The following is a 17,866-nucleotide window of genomic DNA, read 5'->3' as shown; positions in this document are numbered from 1 at the left end:
TTTATCCGATGTATTATAAATCAAATCCCGAGGTACTCACAACTTACAATTACAACCAGAACTGTTATGGTGCATATTCTTAACAAGCCTGATGTGCTTGTGGAAATATATTGTTAATTATTTATCACACAGCCAATCCATATGTTTCACATTTGTGGGTCCACTAAGTGTTGTGGCAATGATGTAATTTTGTGTTGTGAAATCGACCGGTTGGTAATACTCGCCTTTTGGAAGTGTTGGTTCATAGAAACCAAACTTTTGTGCTAAAAATCACGATTTTTTTTATCAGGGAGAATGTTTTCTGTATGATTATGCGAGCTGGTTTGTTTCTGCATTTCCATCACTGTTCCTACAAAAAATGCTTCTGTCGTGTTTCTCCAAACAGCATTATAAAACATGTCTGTACAAACAAGATTGTGCGCAATGGTAAAATGCTCTCAAACATGTCAAGGAAACAAAGGTACCTTATGACGTTGGTCGCGTGTCGCATGTCGATGAAGCCACATATTTAAGTAAAGTTTACTTAAGGAGGCCACGTCTCACCAAGGGATTTTATTGCTTCCAAAATGATGGTCTGAACCTTAAATCGGTGAAAAGTCGCAGAGGACATATTCTTCCAATAGTTCTCTCTCCAGTCGTTGACACTTCTCGTGCATTTGACGAGAACCCTTCAACATTTCGATCGTAATCCATATTCTTGCCATTGTCCTGTAACAATGACTCGATTTTTACAGGTTAATTGGAGATTTTGGCCGCGATCTCGTGTGTTGCACCTTGCTCATAGGTTTAATTGCGTTTGTGCAGAATGTGTTGTTAGCATAGGATTAGAGTAAAACACTAATTGGAAGATGATGGGTGGGACAGCTACATTCACGGTTGGGTATTTTTGTCACCAGTATCAATCAATATTCTTTAGGTCGGGCCCCCAAAGAAATGAGAAATTGACAAATAACAAATCTCCGTTCAAATTAGAGACATGTTCAGTGCAGTGTTTCCAATGTGAAAATGAATACCTACTCGAATGCGAAAGTATAAGCTTGTGTCGCCCCAACAACACTAAAACGAAACAAGTTTGAGGCTATTTAGAACTTCTGTTTTAAGTAAGACGAATTCGCTGTTTGTTTTTTATGCTAATTTTTACAGCATTGAAAAATAAATTTGGTGCAACCGAATCGTTGATCCAAAATAATTAAATTATTTTTGCGGTCATATAACCAGATGAACTCAAAATAAAGCACCGATATTCCCTGTGAAAACGACCCTCGTTTCGCAGCTGCCGCCAATCAATGGCAATTCGATATTTTTGATTCTCACGTTTGCAGCGAAAAAATGAGTGCCACGTCTTCATTCCAATGTAAACAACTTATACAGAAGCTTTTATTCGAGAGTTATTGGCATAGATTCCACAAAAAGGTGTTTTTAATGGACTACCTTGTGGTTGAAATTTTCCAGCCGCATAGAGTTTAGGGCCTTTTTAAAGTTATATTTACATGCTGGGTTTATACTACAATTAAGCATCCTCGCGTGTTCAGCTTTATAAACAACTTTCCGATTAGTATGACCAGTGGCAATAAAGCAGTGGTTCTTAAAATTAGTCGGCACCGAAATACACAAAAACTTTAATAGAAAACGTTATAATCTGTATTCACTGTGTGTCGAATACACTTCTGACAATTGGTCTCTTGATGAGGTAAACATGCAATAATTAAACGATAAGTTTTAAAATTTTAATACTAGTGGAAAAATGAGGATTCCGTTTAACTGAAAGAAAAAAGTTTAAGAACTACTGATGCGACAGAGAAATAAATTATTCTCATGTTTTTCAACCATATCGGCATTCCAACCAAAGATCCTGGGTAAGACTATTTTCTACTTGAAAGAAATGATTTCGCGCCTTAGCGGTTGCCGCCAATCACGCCTTTGTACGTCTAGCAAGAACCCTTTCCGTCTCACAGTAGTATGAGGAATTCAATGAAACTTCTGCTAGTTTCATTGAATTCTTAATACTAAATAGGAGATTGGTGTCGCTGATTAGTAAACAATGCCAACCAGAGGGCTAGATTCGGAAAAAACTAAGGGAACAGTATATTAATATGAGGAATGGATAAAATTTATTACGCAAAGCGCCACAATTGCTCAGTGGTGAAATCGGGACGAAAAATCACAGTTTTGAAGAAATCACGCAGTGCACAGCAATCTCACTGGACAAACTATTTAGTCCTCATAATGTTAATGCTCGCGAGGAAAAATGATTTAGAGGTACTACACTAAAACGTTACTATGCTTCGGTTTTGGCCAAAAGAAAATTAACCCACCACCGTCGCTTAGTTCCTTAACGCACATTGTAGTTGTTGTCATTCACAAAAATGTCTTCTACCTACGGTAACTTATTGTGCGATAGTTCATCTGTCAAAGTGGAATATTATCTGTAAACATACACAAACGGTCGGAGTGGCCAGATGGAGAAAATTTATCGTACAATGAATTAAATATCGGTATAATATCACCTCACAAAAACCACATTCATAACAATTAATTCTACTGAGAAATTACTCGGCTAACAATGAATAAAATATAAATAAAGCGCACCGAAGTGTTGCACACGCGCGGGCACTTGTACCGCAATAGAAAAGTCTTATTATTCAAAGCAGGATTTGTGAGACAGAATTTGATCACTTAGTAACGTTTGTACATGTACGTGCTACATTTAAGATATGCTGACAAACTTGCTTTAAACTTACACACATGCATGTAAACTTAGGTAGCTGCAAGTGGACAACTGCATATTTTACTGTTATAAGTTAAACCAACATAACTTCGCTTTCACTATAACATTTTGTTGCACGCTTCAACCAATGCATAAAGAACCTAAAAGAATAAATTAACTTTTCTCAAGTATTCACAAGAAGGCCCAGTAGTACAAAGTGGTCAGAAAACCTACAAGACCAGTGGGGTTACTTTTCCAGCGGGGCGTCCTCCATTTGAAAACTCTCATCCGATCCACTTTCGCCAACTGACGAAGTCGTTTTAAGTACGGAGTCCTCGCCCAGAATGTTGCACAGTTCATTGAGTCGCGTTTGCATCTTGGGCATGCCGGCGAGTTGGACCTCGAGATGCTGAAGAAAGCGGAAGACATTATAAGATAAAGAATGAATCATTTGGGCGACCGATGAAGTAGATACGATTGTTTGTTTTGTGTATTTCTATGTATTATTTACACAGAATTTTTTGAGCACATACGTATTATTTACGCAGAATCTGTTGGTTTGTGTGTAAAAAGGCCTGGTTACAACAACATTTACTTGAGTCTTAAAACAACGATTGACAACACAATGATGTTTATTAGTTTTTGTGCATACAGATACGATGGAATCGGAAACCTATATGCCAATGAGATATAATTAGTTAAATAGACTTAGAGCTTGCAAATGACACAAATGTAAGCTCAGTACAATATCATGTTCAACAAAGTGCGAAAACCCAAGTGGTTCGTGTTCAGATACCTGTTTCTCTTCGTTCAGACTAAGCCTTGTGTTTGTATCAAGTTCGCTAAACTTCCATCCACCCTCACCGTCGAACTGAAGAATATGGGTGTGGAATTTCCTGCGCATATGCAAAACTTGGTATAAATGTTTGGTTCATAGCAGCATGCCCTACTCATACCAAGAGTAAAACCAGAGGCAGGCTTTAGGTCACGTTTTTAAATTAAATTTCAATTTTTCTGGAAACTCTACTCCAGACAAACTTGCAAAGGGAAATCAATCAGCGGTACGTTACACTTTGTGTTCTTATGAACATAAGTTGTGTTAGGAGCTATTTTACAATTTTACTTACCATAAAGAAGGTCGGTGGGAGATGGACATGAGAACGATTCCCGCGTCTTTGGCCGCTTGGAAAATCTTTCCCTCCACGTCAATGCTCACAGCTGAAGTGCATTCGTCAAGCAAGGCATACACCGGCCTGTGACAAAAGTAAACAATTTCCTCAACATTGTATAGCACAACACCAGAGATGGTCACGGTTTAAATAAGAAACATAATAAAGTGTCTGGAGTAACACGCTTAAGTCAGGGCTGCCATATCGTCCATACTTGTAAGATTTGTTTGTATTTTGAAGGACGCCGTATAAAATTAATATGGTCCTAATTTCTCAAAAATGTCCCTAAATTTGACTTCCTATTATACCTCAATGGCAAATGCAAGTGTGACATTTTCTCCTGCTGAAATTTCTTTAAAATATATTCTCTACATCAGTGTTTCCCAACCAATGCTGGTACGCGACGGCATTTCAGGTGGTACGCGACGGCATTTCAGGTGGTACGCGAGCAAATTTCCGTAATTTGCGGATATAGTTTGCATTTAAAAAATCGTAAGTGATCTCAAAATGTTTGTTACTTCATCCACTAGGTTACTTTATAACACTCAAGTAGGTGGTACGCGTCAAAATTGTTTTACCTCCAAGTGATACGCAACCACAAAAAGGTTGGGAATCACTGCTCTACAGTCTACAGCATCATACAAGTAGTGAAAAAAACGTATCGTGTTTTTTTAGTCGGCCACTGCTTTGTAACTGCTTGCATACTGCCAAAAAACTCACTTACCAACAATAAATCGCCAAAACCCAATTAAATGTTGTAATCAAAAACGTCGCTTTACCTACTTTTTATACATAAACATTGTAAGATCATTTATACAACAATAAACATACTTATGGTAGAAGAGACGAGCCATTCCCATGCGTTGCTTTTCTCCACCTGACAGAACGTCTTTCCAATCCGCCTCGGCATCCCAGCCTGCATGCGCAAACCGGCATAAGTCAGGTTTGTACACATCATATAAATCAAAATAACTTTAAAAATTACATATATCGGGAAATGTAATATCCTTCCGCACGGTATGCACACTCACAACTGTCCTCAATCAAAAAAAAAACAAATGCAATGTTTTTGAAACTACGTCGAAAAAAGGCAAAGAATTTTTTTCCGAACAACAGAAACAATTTTATTTGCTGTCTCTCCAGTTGCATCCAAACGTTATTGTTATATGTTTGTCGTTTTTACTTACCTCCTTCCCGTTTCACTACGTTGTAGAGATGAACGGTTTCCAGAATCTTCTTCAGGTCCGCATCGGTTATTCCCCTCTTGTGCATGCACTCGACCGTGTCGGGGTAAATCACTTGCTCGCGAAATGTTCCTATAGTCATATACGGCCTGCCAAAACATGTTTACAACAATAAAAAAAGGAAACCAACTATTTTTACAAAAGCAGAATTTATGACCAAAGTAGGCCGCAAAACACTCTTTCCGGAAAAACACGGATGGACGACGCCTTATTCTAAATATTATCACATAATCGCGTCTTTTGTCTGTTTTAAACAGTATAGCTAAAGTACAGGACTACATTTCGTCTGATCTTGCTTAACACGCCGCAAATCCGTTTGCCTTCTCGATCTACAATTACGCAATTACATGTGAGTGAAGAACGCGTACAAGGAAGAAGTATGACTATACATGGCATATTAACGATATCGACCTTTTTACACGGTTATCTACATTAATATACCTTTGCGGAATATAAAACATGCTGGAGGGTGGAGGCTTCTTAAGACGGCCAGAGTAAACTGGCCACAATCCGCTAAAAATACGGAACAAGGAACTCTTCCCGCAGCCATTTGGTCCAGTTATGAGTAGATGCACTCCTTCAGTAACCTTTACAATTCAACGAACAAGTTGCTAAACTTTGCAAAGCTGTTTTTTAATTTCGTTTCTTAGTTTAAAAAATCTTGCACTATGTTGGAATTATTTAAATTATTACGTCTATTCCAGAAACAAACAAAATTCAAGTTGTTCCGTACGCTCGGTCTAAAATACTCCCAGGAGCAAAATATTCATAACGTTATCGTGGCTGACGCTAATTAGCGTTTAAAGTCGGTTACTTGTAATCCAAGAAATATGGTACTAATATTGGGAATTTAGTTTGGGAATTTTTTCGAAACAAATACAAGCTGCTTTTACTTTTATGAGAGAGGCAACTATGTATCCACCAATTTTAACTGTTTTGCATCAGTTTTCATTGACGTATTACGTCAGCGGTTAATACCTGCAGGTCTATGGATTTCACAACGACGTCACCATTAGGAGTTATGATGGGAATCTGCTCCAAAACGATATCTCTTTCCGTTTCCTCTACGTCACCTTAAGCACACAAATGCACAAAATACAAACCATTTTTAGCTACCATCGCGTAGAGAATTTGCAAATCTCGAGACATCTGCAATATTACGAACTAACAAACAACTTGGTCGAAAGTGCTGATTTCAATATAGCGGAACTATTTGTAATGATTATATTTCGAATTGACGATGAGCAAATTTGTCGACAGACTTAAAACTTACATCACTAGTAATCGAAAGTTTGTCACTCACCCCTTATTTCAAGCATGGGTAAGGCTTCCCTTGCATCTCCGTTTGCGTCAGACCTTTCGTAGTTGCCTTTTCCGACTTCTTCGAAAACTTTAAACATGCTCCACACGCGGGAAGTGTAACCCGCAAGTTCGGTTACCTTCAACAGAAAGTTCGCATTGACAAAATGATGACAATATGCGCTGCTACCATTTATTCAGTTCGCTTATTTAAAAAAAAAACGTATTGAGGTGATAACATTTTACTGGATTTCGTCGATTGTTAGTTTATCCTTTATTCAGTAAATCATTCACACAGACATCTGTATCAGGATGCCATATGATGCCATCCAAATGGTAAAATGAAAAAAACGTAAGTTCGCAGATACAGTATTGGTTAAGCAACATATTTTTGTCCAATGTCATGAAATGCTGTGTATGAACACTATGAATCACCTCTTTATAAGAACTGATGATACGCTCAAGAGCATCGGCAGATGTACTAAGCAGATGGCGAGAAGATGTAAAAGCTTCTGTCCTTATGCTGATCATCTCATGTTCTGGCTTGTTTTCCCATTCTTCGCGTTCTTCCTGTGTGGCTATTTAAACAATAGAAGCAACTTCAGCATGTAGAATGTATGGTGGTGAGGAATGAAAAAACATATGGCAAACCCTGACTAAATCCGAATTTTTAAATGTCATAGAGTTAGATGTTTATCAAAAAAACACACCACTGTGTGTATTTTCACTACAGCAACGTAATTATATTTGGCACTAAATTCCCTAGTGCTTTGTACAATCCCATTTTGATGCTTTGAAATCACAATGACAATGCTCAATCCTAAGCACCACTGTTTAAATTTTCGGTAAAACACATGGTTGTAGGATTCGGGGGCAATATTCGGATTCGGTCTGCCACATCCCTAGTGGCGATGCACAAGTTAATATTCTTGACTTGTTTTATAAGTAGACAGGTAATCTTGCAAAGGTGTTATTTTTTTATGTTATTGGTTAGGCTTGTTGGATTTCAAACTTGTTTGATTAGTCAATCACCTAAACTAAAGGGACTGACATTACAATTAAGTGGATCTTGAAGTGTAAGTGTCAAATCTATGTTATACCAAATATTGTATCTCACTAAATACTATTGAATTATTATAAGTTCATTACCACTTTCATAATCACACAACACAACTTTTACACCTTCATTAACTGGAATTATAATTAAATGGCGATTAACACAGAAACATGTTTGAAGCTGCCTATTATCAACTTACATGACTTATTGTAGCCCTTTGCTGTAAGTATTGGAATTGCAATCATCAGCATACCAGAAGTACTCCATACATACTTCATGAAAAATTGTTCGACCATTATATACCACAGGCGTTGCACATAAATGAGGTTGGTTTGGTCAACAAGCGACTTGTAACACCTGTTCAGTAAGTTAAGCTCAGCCTGTGGAAACAAAAAGTAAGCATATTTAGATCTACTCAGTATAACATTTGTGAATTTCACATGATTGGTTTAATTTAAACATGTATGCATGCTTTGGTCAAACTGCAGTTGTAGTTATGGTTATAGTTTTTTATGTTTTAATTATTTCATGAAGCAGCATAGTAATGGTATAGTCCAAAAACACATAAACATTTTTCTAGATATGGCACATTGTTTTAAACATGGAACCAGCATCAACAATAATTGAAACCAAATCAACAATTAACAACATAAAATTTTCTTTTAATTGGAGATGTATCAAATATGCCACTTTTCTGTAGTATGAACATAAAACAGAACAACATTGTTGAACCAGAATTATTACTAAACAGACAACGAAAATTTAAAATACCTTTTCGCCACCATAGAAAGCTATTTCTTCACTGTTCTGTATGATTCTGGAATGTATGTATCTCAAATATCCCTTTCTTGCAGCCCTTTCAGCAATGAGTTCACCAAACTTGGGAGACATTTTTCTCAGCACTTGGGCAGTTACAAAGGTAGTGGTAAAAGATATTAGTCCAGGCAACCTTAAAGCAAATGTCTTATTCTTGAGTATTTCACATCTCTTTCAGAGAAAATAAACTTCGGTGTTCAAACAAAACAAATATCTAAATTCTTCATAAAAATGCCCATAATATCACTTTAATTATCTGACAAGACACTTTTTCACAAGTACAATTACAGCACCAGAAAGTTATAATATACAATTAAAAAAATTAGCAATACCGCTACCTGTTGTTGGCTCCCTTTTCTTTTGCCCGTCTAGCAAGAACCCTTTCCGTCACACAGTAGTATGAGGAATTGAATGAAACTAGCAGAAGTTTCATTGAATTCTTAACACTAAATAGGAGATTGGTGTCGCTGATTAGTAAACAATGCCAACCAGAGGGCTAGATTCGGAAAAAACTAAGGGAACAGTATATTAATATGAGGAATGGATAAAATTTATTACGCAAAGCGTCACAATTGCTCAGTGGTGAAATCGGGACAAAAATCACAGTTTTGAAGAAATCATGCAGTGCACAGCAATCTCACTGGACAAACTATTCAGTCCTCATAATGTTAATGCTCGCGAGGAAAAATGATTTAGAGGTACTACACTAAAACGTTACTATGCTTCGGTTTTGGCCAAAAGAAAATTAACCCACCACCGTCGCTTAGTTCCTTAACGCACATTGTAGTTGTTAAATTCTTTCTCTGATTGGCACTCTTTTGCAAAAGACTGACTTTTGTATTGTAAACAGTACACAAGCTTTCGCGATTTTCCCTCGCTTCGTCAGGTGCAAATGAATCGCGAAAGCTTGTGTACTGTTTACAATACAAAAGTCAGTCTTTTGCAAAAGAGTGCCAATCAGAGAAAGAATTTATCACATATAGACTGATACGGCAAGTTTAATAAATTGTAGTTGTTGTCATTCACAAAAACATTTTCTACCTATGGTAACCTATTGTGCGATAGTTCATCTGTCAAAGTGAAATATTATCTATAAACATACACAAACGGTCGGAGTGGCCATGCGGAGAAAATTTATCGTACAATGAATTAAATATCGGTATAATATCACCCCACAAAAACGACATTCGTAACAATTAATTCTACTGAGAAATTACTCGGCTAACAATGAATAAAAATATAAATAAAGCGCACCGAAGTGTTGCACACGGGCACTTGTACCGCAATAGAAAAGTCTTATTATTCAAAGCAGGATTTGTGAGACAGAATTTGGTCACTTGTGACGTTTGTACATGTACGTGTACGTGTTACATTTAAGATATGCTGACAAACTTGCTTTAAACTTACACACATGCATGTAATCTTAGGTAGCTGCAAGTGGACAACTGCATATTTTACTGTTATAAGTTAAACCAACATAACTTCGCTTTCACTATAACATTTTGTTGCACGCTTCAACCAATGCATAAAGAACCTAAAAGAATAAATTAACTTTTCTCAAGTATTCACAAGAAGGCCCAGTAGTACAAAGTGGTCAGAAAACCTACAAGACCAGTGGGGTTACTTTTCCAGCGGGGCGTCCTCCATTTGAAAACTCTCATCCGATCCACTTTCGCCAACTGACGAAGTCGTTTTAAGTACGGAGTCCTCGCCCAGAATGTTGCACAGTTCATTGAGTCGCGTTTGCATCTTGGGCATGCCGGCGAGTTGGACCTCGAGATGCTGAAGAAAGCGGAAGACATTATAAGATAAAGAATGAATCATTTGGGCGACCGATGAAGTAGATACGACTGCTTGTTTTGTGTATTTGTATGTATTATTTACACAGAATTTTTTGAGCACATACGTATTGTTTACGCAGAATCTGTTGGTTTGTGTGTAAAAAGGCCTGGTTACAACAACATCCACTTGAGTCCTAAAACAACGATTGACAACACAATTATGTTTATTAGTTTTTGTGCACACAGATACAATGGAATCGGAAACCTATATGCCAATGAGATATAATTAGTTAAATATACTTTGAGCTTGCAAATGACACAAATGTAAGCTCAGTACAATATCATGTTCAACAAAGTGCGAAAACCCAAGTGGTTCGTGTTCAGGTACCTGTTTCTCTTCGTTCAGACTAAGCCTTGTGTTTGTATCAAGTTCGCTAAACTTCCATCCACCCTCACCGTCGAACTGAAGAATATGGGTGTGGAATTTCCTGCGCATATGCAAAACTTGGTATAAATGTTTGGTTCATAGCAGCATGCCCTACTCATACCACGAGTAAAACCAGAGGCAGGCTTTAGGTCACGTCTTTAATTTCAAATCTTTTGGAAACTCTACTCCAGACAAACTTGCAAAGAGAAATCAATCAGCGGTACATAACACTTCGTGTGCTTTGCGTTAAGAGCTATTTTTCAATTTTACTTACCATAAAGAAGGTCGATGGGAGATGGACATGAGCACGATTCCCGCGTCTTTGGCCGCTTGGAAAATCTTTCCCTCCACGTCAATGCTCACAGCTGAAGTGCATTCGTCAAGCAAGGCATACACCGGCCTGTGACAAAAGTAAACAATTTCCTCAACATTGTATAGCACAACACCAGAGATCATGGGCGTATCCAGGGGGGGGGTCCGAGGGGTCCGGACCCCCCCCTTTTGTGAAATATTTTGGTCTTTTTTGATAACTAAACAAACGCCACTGTATTTTTTGTCAAAATCCGCGTGAAAACCAGAAATTTTCTTTGACGTTGACCTAAAAACCGCATCGTGCTTGCATTCGCCATTGTTTCCAAACAGGGAGCATTATTACCGAACACTTAGCATTGTTACCGAACATGTTGCATTGTTACGAAACAAGTCTCATTTTTCGTCAGTTCACGGACGAAACGTCGTTTTTCAGTGGCCACGTTGTAATGACAAGCGGTTTATTTGCGTAAAAGTCAATTAGTTTAGTTGTTAAACTTTCCATAGCGTTACACAATTGCGCAAGCCAGAAAGCCACCGTTTTTGTGACGATTGGCGCGAACACCGGCGTTCGTATTTTGCGATTCTCGCCCACAATAGTTTATACCTGAAAATCGGGGAATTCCCTAAAAAAATTTGGAACCCCCTTTAAAAATTCCTGGATACGCCCCTGCCAGAGATGGTCACGGTTTAAATAAGAAACATAATAAAGTGGTTGGAGAAACACGCTTAAGTCAAGGCTGCCATATCGTCCATACTTGTAAGATTTGTTTGTATTTTGAAGGACGCCGTATAAAATTAATATGGTCCTAACTTCTTAAAAATGTCCCTAAATTTGACTTCCTATTATACCTCAATGGCAAATGCAAGTGTGACATTTTCTCCTGCTGAAATTTCTTGAAAATCTATTCTCTACATCAGTGTTTCCCAACCGATGCTGGTACGCGTACCACTAGTGGTACGCGACGGCATTGCAGGTGGTACGCGAGCAAATTTCCGTAATTTGCGGATGTAGTTTGCATTTAAAAAATCGTAAGTGATCTCGAAATGTTTGTTACTTCATCCACTAGGTTACTTTATAACACTCAAGTAGGTGGTACGCGTCGAAATTGTTTTTAGCTCCAAGTGGTACGCAACCACAAAAAGGTTGGGAATCACTGCTCTACAGTCTACAGCATCATACAAGTAGTGAGAAAATCGTATTGTGTTTTTTAGTCGGCCACTGCTTTGTAACTGCTTGCATACTGCCAAAAAACTCACTTACCAACAATAAATCGCCAAAACCTAATTAAAAGTTGTAATCAAAAACGTCGATTACCTAATATTTATACAGGAACATTGTAAGATCATTTATACAACAATAAACGTACTTGTGGTAGAAGAGACGTGCCATTCCCATGCGTTGCTTTTCTCCACCTGACAGAACGTCTTTCCAATCCGCCTCGGCATCCCAGCCTGCGCAAACCGGCATAAAGTCAGGTTTGTACACATTATATAAATCTAAATAACTTTAAAAATAACATATATCAGGAAATGTAATATCCTTCCGCACGGTATGCAAACTCATAACAGCCCTCAATAAAAACCAATGTTTTTGAAAATATGTCGAAAAAAGGCAAAGAATTTTTTTCCGAACAACAGAAACAATTTTATTTGCTGTCTCTCCAGATGCATCCAAACGTTGTTGTATGTTTGTCGTTTTTACTTACCTCCTTCACGTTTCACTACGTTGTAGAGATGAACGGTTTCAAGAATCTTCTTCAGGTCCGCATCTGTTATTCCCCTCTTGTGCATGCACTCGACCGTGTCAGGGTAAATCACTTGCTCGCGAAATGTTCCTATAGTCATATACGGCCTGCCAAAACATGTTTACAACCATAAAAAAGGAAACCAAATAATTGTACAAAAGCAGACCAAAGTAGGCCGTAAAACACTCTTTCCGGATGGACGTGGCCTAATTCTAAATATTATCACATAATCGCGTCTTTTGTCTGTTTCAAACAGTAGCTAAAGTACAGGACTACATTTCGTCTGATCTTGCTTAACACGCCGCAAATCCGTTTGCCTTCGCAATCTACAATTACGCAATTACATGTGAGTGAAGAACGCGTACAAGGAAGAAGTATGACTATACACGGCATATTAACGATATCGACCTTTTTACACGGTTATCTACATTAATATACCTTTGCGGAATATAAAACATGCTGGAGGGTGGAGGCTTCTTAAGACGGCCAGAGTAAACTGGCCACAATCCGCTAAAAATACGGAACAAGGAACTCTTCCCGCAGCCATTTGGTCCAGTTATGAGTAGATGCACTCCTTCAGTAACCTTTACAATTCAACGAACAAGTTGCTAAACTTTGCAAAGCTGTTTTTTAATTTCGTTTCTTAGTTTAAAAAACCTTGCACTATGTTGGAATTATTTAAATTATTACGTCTATTCCAGAAACAAACAAAATTCAAGTTGTTCCGTACGCTCGGTCTAAAATACTCCCAGGAGCAAAATATTCATAACGTTATCGTGGCTGACGCTAATTAGCGTTTAAAGTCGGTTACTTGTAATCCAAAAAATATGGTACTAATATTGGGAATTTAGTTTGGGAATTTTTTCGAAACAAATACAAGCTGCTTTTGCTTTTATGAGAGAGGCAACTATGCATCCACCAATTTTAACTGTTTTGCATCAGTTTTCATTGACGTATTACGTCAGCGGTTAATACCTGCAGGTCTATGGATTTCACAACGACGTCACCATTAGGAGTTATGATGGGAATCTGCTCCAAAACGATATCTCTTTCCGTTTCCTCTACGTCACCTTAAGCACACAAATGCACAAAATACAAACCATTTTTAGCTATACCATCGCGTAGAGAATTTGCAAATCTCGAGACATCTGCAATATTACGAACTAACAAACAACTTGGTCGAAAGTGCTGATTTCAATATAGCGGAACTATTTGTGATGATTATATTTCGAATTGACGATGAGCAAATTTGTCGACAGACTTAAAACTTACATCACTAGTAATCGAAAGTTTGTCACTCACCCCTTATTTCAAGCATGGGTAAGGCTTCCCTTGCATCTCCGTTTGCGTCAGACCTTTCGTAGTTGCCTTTTCCGACTTCTTCGAAAACTTTAAACATGCTCCACACGCGGGAAGTGTAACCCGCAAGTTCGGTTACCTTCAACAGAAAGTTCGCATTGACAAAATGATGACAATATGCGCTGCTACCATTTATTCAGTTCGCTTATTTAAAAAAAAAACGTATTGAGGTGATAACATTTTACTGGATTTCGTCGATTGTTAGTTTATCCTTTATTCAGTAAATCATTCACACAGACATCTGTATCTGGATGCCATATGATGCCATCCAAATGGTAAAATGAAAAAAACGTAAGTTCGCAGATACAGTATTGGTTAAGCAACATATTTTTGTCCAATGTCATGAAATGCTGTGTATGAACACTATGAATCACCTCTTTATAAGAACTGATGATACGCTCAAGAGCATCGGCAGATGTACTAAGCAGATGGCGAGAAGATGTAAAAGCTTCTGTCCTTATGCTGATCATCTCATGTTCTGGCTTGTTTTCCCATTCTTCGCGTTCTTCCTGTGTGGCTATTTAAACAATAGAAGCAACTTCAGCATGTAGAATGTATGGTGGTGAGGAATGAAAAAACATATGGCAAACCCTGACTAAATCCGAATTTTTAAATGTCATAGAGTTAGATGTTTATCAAAAAAACACACCACTGTGTGTATTTTCACTACAGCAACGTAATTATATTTGGCACTAAATTCCCTAGTGCTTTGTACAATCCCATTTTGATGCTTTGAAATCACAATGACAATGCTCAATCCTAAGCACCACTGTTTAAATTTTCGGTAAAACACATGGTTGTAGGATTCGGGGGCAATATTCGGATTCGGTCGGCCACGCCCTAGTGGCGATGCACAAGTTAATATTCTTGACTTGTTTTATAAGTAGACAGGTAATCTTGCAAAGGTGTTATTTTTTTAAGTTGTGAAGCTATGTTATTGGATAGGCTTGTTGGATTTCAAACTTGTTTGATTAGTCAATCACCTAAACTAAAGGGACTGACATTACAATTAAGTGGATCTTGAAGAGTAAGTGTCAAATCTGTGTCATACCAAATATTGTATCTCACTAAATACTATTGAATTATTATAAGTTCATTACCACTTTCATAATCACACAACACAACTTTTACACCTTCATTAACTGGATTTATAATTAAATGGCGATTAACACAGAAACATGTTTGAAGCTGCCTATTATCAACTTACATGACTTATTGTAGCCCTTTGCTGTAAGTATTGGAATTGCAATCATCAGCATACCAGAAGTACTCCATACATACTTCATGAAAAATTGTTCGACCATTATATACCATAGGCGTTGCACATAAATGAGGTTGGTTTGGTCAACAAGCGACTTGTAACACCTGTTTAGTAAGTTAAGCTCAGCCTGTGGAAACAAAAAATAAGCATATTTAGATCTACTCAGTATAACATTTGTAAATTTCGTATGATTGGTTTAATTTAAACATGTATGCATGCTTTGGTCAAACTGCAGTTGTAGTTATGGTTATGGTTTTTTTATGTTTTAATTATTTCATGAAGCAGCATAGTTATGGCATAGTCCAAAAACACATAAACATTTTTCTAGATATGGCACATTGTTTTAACAGCAGAACCAGCATCAACAATAATTGAAACCAAATCAAAAATTAACAAGATAAAATTTTCTTTAATTGGAGATGTATCAAATATGCCACGCAGTAATATGAACATAAAACAGAAAACAGTGTTGAATCAGAATTTTTAGTATACAGACAACAAAAATTTAAAATACCTTTTCGCCACCATAGAAAGCTATTTCTTCACTGTTCTGTATGATTCTGGAATGTATGTATCTCAAATATCCCTTTCTTGCAGCCCTTTCAGCAATGAGTTCACCAAACTTGGGAGACATTTTTCTCAGCACTTGGGCAGTTACAAAGGTAGTGGTAAAAGATATTAGTCCAGGCAACCTTAAAGCACATGTCTTATTCTTGAGTTTTTATAAAATAAAGTTTTTATTTCACATCTCTTTCAGAGAAAATAAACTTCGATGTTCAAACAAAACAAATATCTAAATTCTACATAAAAATGCCCATAATATCACTTTTATTATCTGACAAGACACTTTTCCACAAGTACAATTACAGCAGCAGAAAGTTATAATATACAATTAAAAAAGTTAGCAATACCGCTACCTGTTGTTGGCTCCCTTTTCTTTTGCCCGCTTTACCAGAGTGTGGGTAATAAGAACTACATCTAGTATTGGTTTGGTAAGATGCGAATACAAGTGTGCAAGCATGGATGTAAAGTCATGAATATCTTCTGTTAGAGACTGGTCAGCATTGGCAATTCTACCATCCATGTTACCAATTCTGGTAAAAAAATCATTATGATTTGCAAAAAAATCAGAAAATTTTTTTTTGCCCTATATTATGAACTGAAATTAGTCCAAATGTCGTGTTTAAGGCATATGTTAAACACCATGGTTATGCACAAATTACACCAGTCATGGTACTATTCTTGCTGCCAGGCATGTAAATTTAAAGAATTGTTTTTCTGTACATGGCAACTTGTTGTCACATAATCCTAAAAAAGTCCTGAGGGATGGTAGACAAAATGTTGGTTGCAACTTTATGACAGAAGAACAGTTCTTTAAAAATACACCAGTATGTTTTTAATACCTGTAGTAGGTTTGGTTTTTAAAGTACAATTCATAAGCTTTGTTGACCAGCTTGGTTCGGAATGCCAAAGCTTGCTTGCTCTCGCAGAAACGGATAGCACTGTTGGTAAAAGTTGCTGGAATGGCAACTGCCACCCATCTCGTAAGGTCAAGCACAAACTGACGCAGGTCAGTACATACTGAAAAACATTAGCATGGCTATGTATATCAAGATAATAGCTTACTCACAAATGGCCACAAAGCATTAGCTAGTTTGGCCAATTTGGTTTGTATTTATAAATATTGAGGCTAATTCAAAACAATTTTTGACTTCAAGTTACCTATAGATCGCACCATTCTTCCATCCAGATCTGCAATGTAGATAGATAAGAATGTTCTTGCAACCAGTGCTGTGGAGTGCAATAAAAGCCATGCAAACTCTTTGCTGAACATATTCGGGATTAGTATTTTAAGCAGATGCCAAAGCCTTTTAAAAAACACCCGGTTCACTGATGTGGCCTTGTCCTGCAAAATAAATCCATAAAAAGTTTTTGGGGGGTTTCAAGAGATTTAAAACACTGAATGTGTTTAGGTTGACAAATGCCAAAGACCTTTAGCATAAAGATTGTATGATCCTGTGCAAAAGAACAGTTTTATTTCATACCTTTTCCATTTGCTTTTTGAGTTCCGCTTCATCCTTTTGACGCACCTCAATACTCTGCGTGGAGGTCTTTGATTTTCGCTGATACCTGTAGGCCACCATTACCATTACATTTTTAACCAACATGTTTTAAACTACATTTAGTTCCATAAATTTCATATTTGGTACAAAACAATTCAGGACATGCCTTACCAATATAATAATTTAGCACTAGCCAGGACCGCTGAGGCCACTGCAGCTTTTTTGAGAAGTGGTTTGTTGTTGGCTGCAAGAGCTAGTATTTGTTGAGCCTTCTGAATTTGAAGCCATTGTGACATTCTGCTCTGTACAGATGTCAGTATGACACGCACCCTACGTTTGAAGTTTCACACTTTCGCCGAAAAGCATAATATCCAGGACTGCAATTAAACATGGGCGAATAAAACATTTTCTTCTTATTTATATGTAAAACTCTTGCTACTCAACACAACAGAAACAACGCAATATATTGTGATTACCCCTAAACCGGTGCCAAACTGTATTCACCATTTAACTGCTTTCTTGTACTGTTGATTTCCTTGTAAGTTCTAATCACTGTCCTTCGTAACACACTACCTTACCGGAAAACCGTTCACGTTGCCCAAAAACAAACAGTTCAAAGTTCAATA

General features: G+C 37.4%; 2 protein-coding genes across 2 annotated transcripts; both read right to left on the bottom strand.

Annotated features, from left to right (window-relative positions):
- Nucleotides 1-2,146: 2,146 nt before the first annotated feature.
- On the bottom strand, nt 2,147-8,803 carry LOC145911138 (ATP-binding cassette sub-family D member 2-like). The gene is made up of 12 exons (XM_082998388.1): nt 8,631-8,803; nt 8,248-8,425; nt 7,676-7,856; nt 6,855-6,997; nt 6,424-6,559; nt 6,099-6,193; nt 5,562-5,707; nt 5,064-5,209; nt 4,708-4,792; nt 3,835-3,960; nt 3,504-3,603; nt 2,147-3,116 (listed from the first exon to the last, which is right to left on the bottom strand). Exons 1-12 carry the CDS (start codon nt 8,723-8,725, stop codon nt 2,955-2,957), a joined length of 1,593 nt encoding a protein of 530 aa, XP_082854514.1. The 5' UTR covers nt 8,726-8,803; the 3' UTR covers nt 2,147-2,954.
- A 39-nt stretch (nt 8,804-8,842) lies between these two features.
- Nucleotides 8,843-17,833, bottom strand: LOC145911136 (ATP-binding cassette sub-family D member 2-like). The gene is made up of 16 exons (XM_082998385.1): nt 17,412-17,833; nt 17,223-17,307; nt 16,900-17,083; nt 16,581-16,758; nt 16,095-16,271; nt 15,692-15,869; nt 15,124-15,304; nt 14,291-14,433; nt 13,860-13,995; nt 13,533-13,627; nt 12,996-13,141; nt 12,519-12,664; nt 12,180-12,264; nt 10,775-10,900; nt 10,462-10,561; nt 8,843-10,074 (listed from the first exon to the last, which is right to left on the bottom strand). Exons 1-16 carry the CDS (start codon nt 17,534-17,536, stop codon nt 9,913-9,915), a joined length of 2,247 nt encoding a protein of 748 aa, XP_082854511.1. The 5' UTR covers nt 17,537-17,833; the 3' UTR covers nt 8,843-9,912.
- Between the last annotated feature and the right edge of the window lie 33 nt (nt 17,834-17,866).

The sequence above is a fragment of the Ascidia mentula genome, chromosome 8 (assembly GCF_947561715.1).
Source record: "Ascidia mentula chromosome 8, kaAscMent1.1, whole genome shotgun sequence".
NCBI classification, from domain to species: domain Eukaryota; kingdom Metazoa; phylum Chordata; class Ascidiacea; order Phlebobranchia; family Ascidiidae; genus Ascidia; species Ascidia mentula.
Note: the sequence above shows the minus strand (reverse complement) of the source record. Positions and strands in the feature narration are given on the sequence as shown.

Bases quoted from the DNA above. Each gene is read 5' to 3' on its own strand.
- LOC145911138 (XM_082998388.1), bottom strand. From the start codon at position 8,725: ATGAAACTTCTGCTAGTTTCATTCAATTCCTCATACTACTGTGTGACG. The intron at 8,426-8,630 runs GTAGCGGTATTG...ATTTGCTTTAAG, and splicing joins GAAAAGGGAGCCAACAACAG to GTTGCCTGGACTAATATCTT. The intron at 3,604-3,834 runs GTAAGTAAAATT...GCATATGCGCAG, and splicing joins TCCCACCGACCTTCTTTATG to GAAATTCCACACCCATATTC.
- LOC145911136 (XM_082998385.1), bottom strand. From the start codon at position 17,536: ATGTCACAATGGCTTCAAATTCAGAAGGCTCAACAAATACTAGCTCTT. The intron at 17,308-17,411 runs GTAAGGCATGTC...GGTGGCCTACAG, and splicing joins AGTGCTAAATTATTATATTG to GTATCAGCGAAAATCAAAGA. The intron at 15,870-16,094 runs GTAGCGGTATTG...ATGTGCTTTAAG, and splicing joins GAAAAGGGAGCCAACAACAG to GTTGCCTGGACTAATATCTT.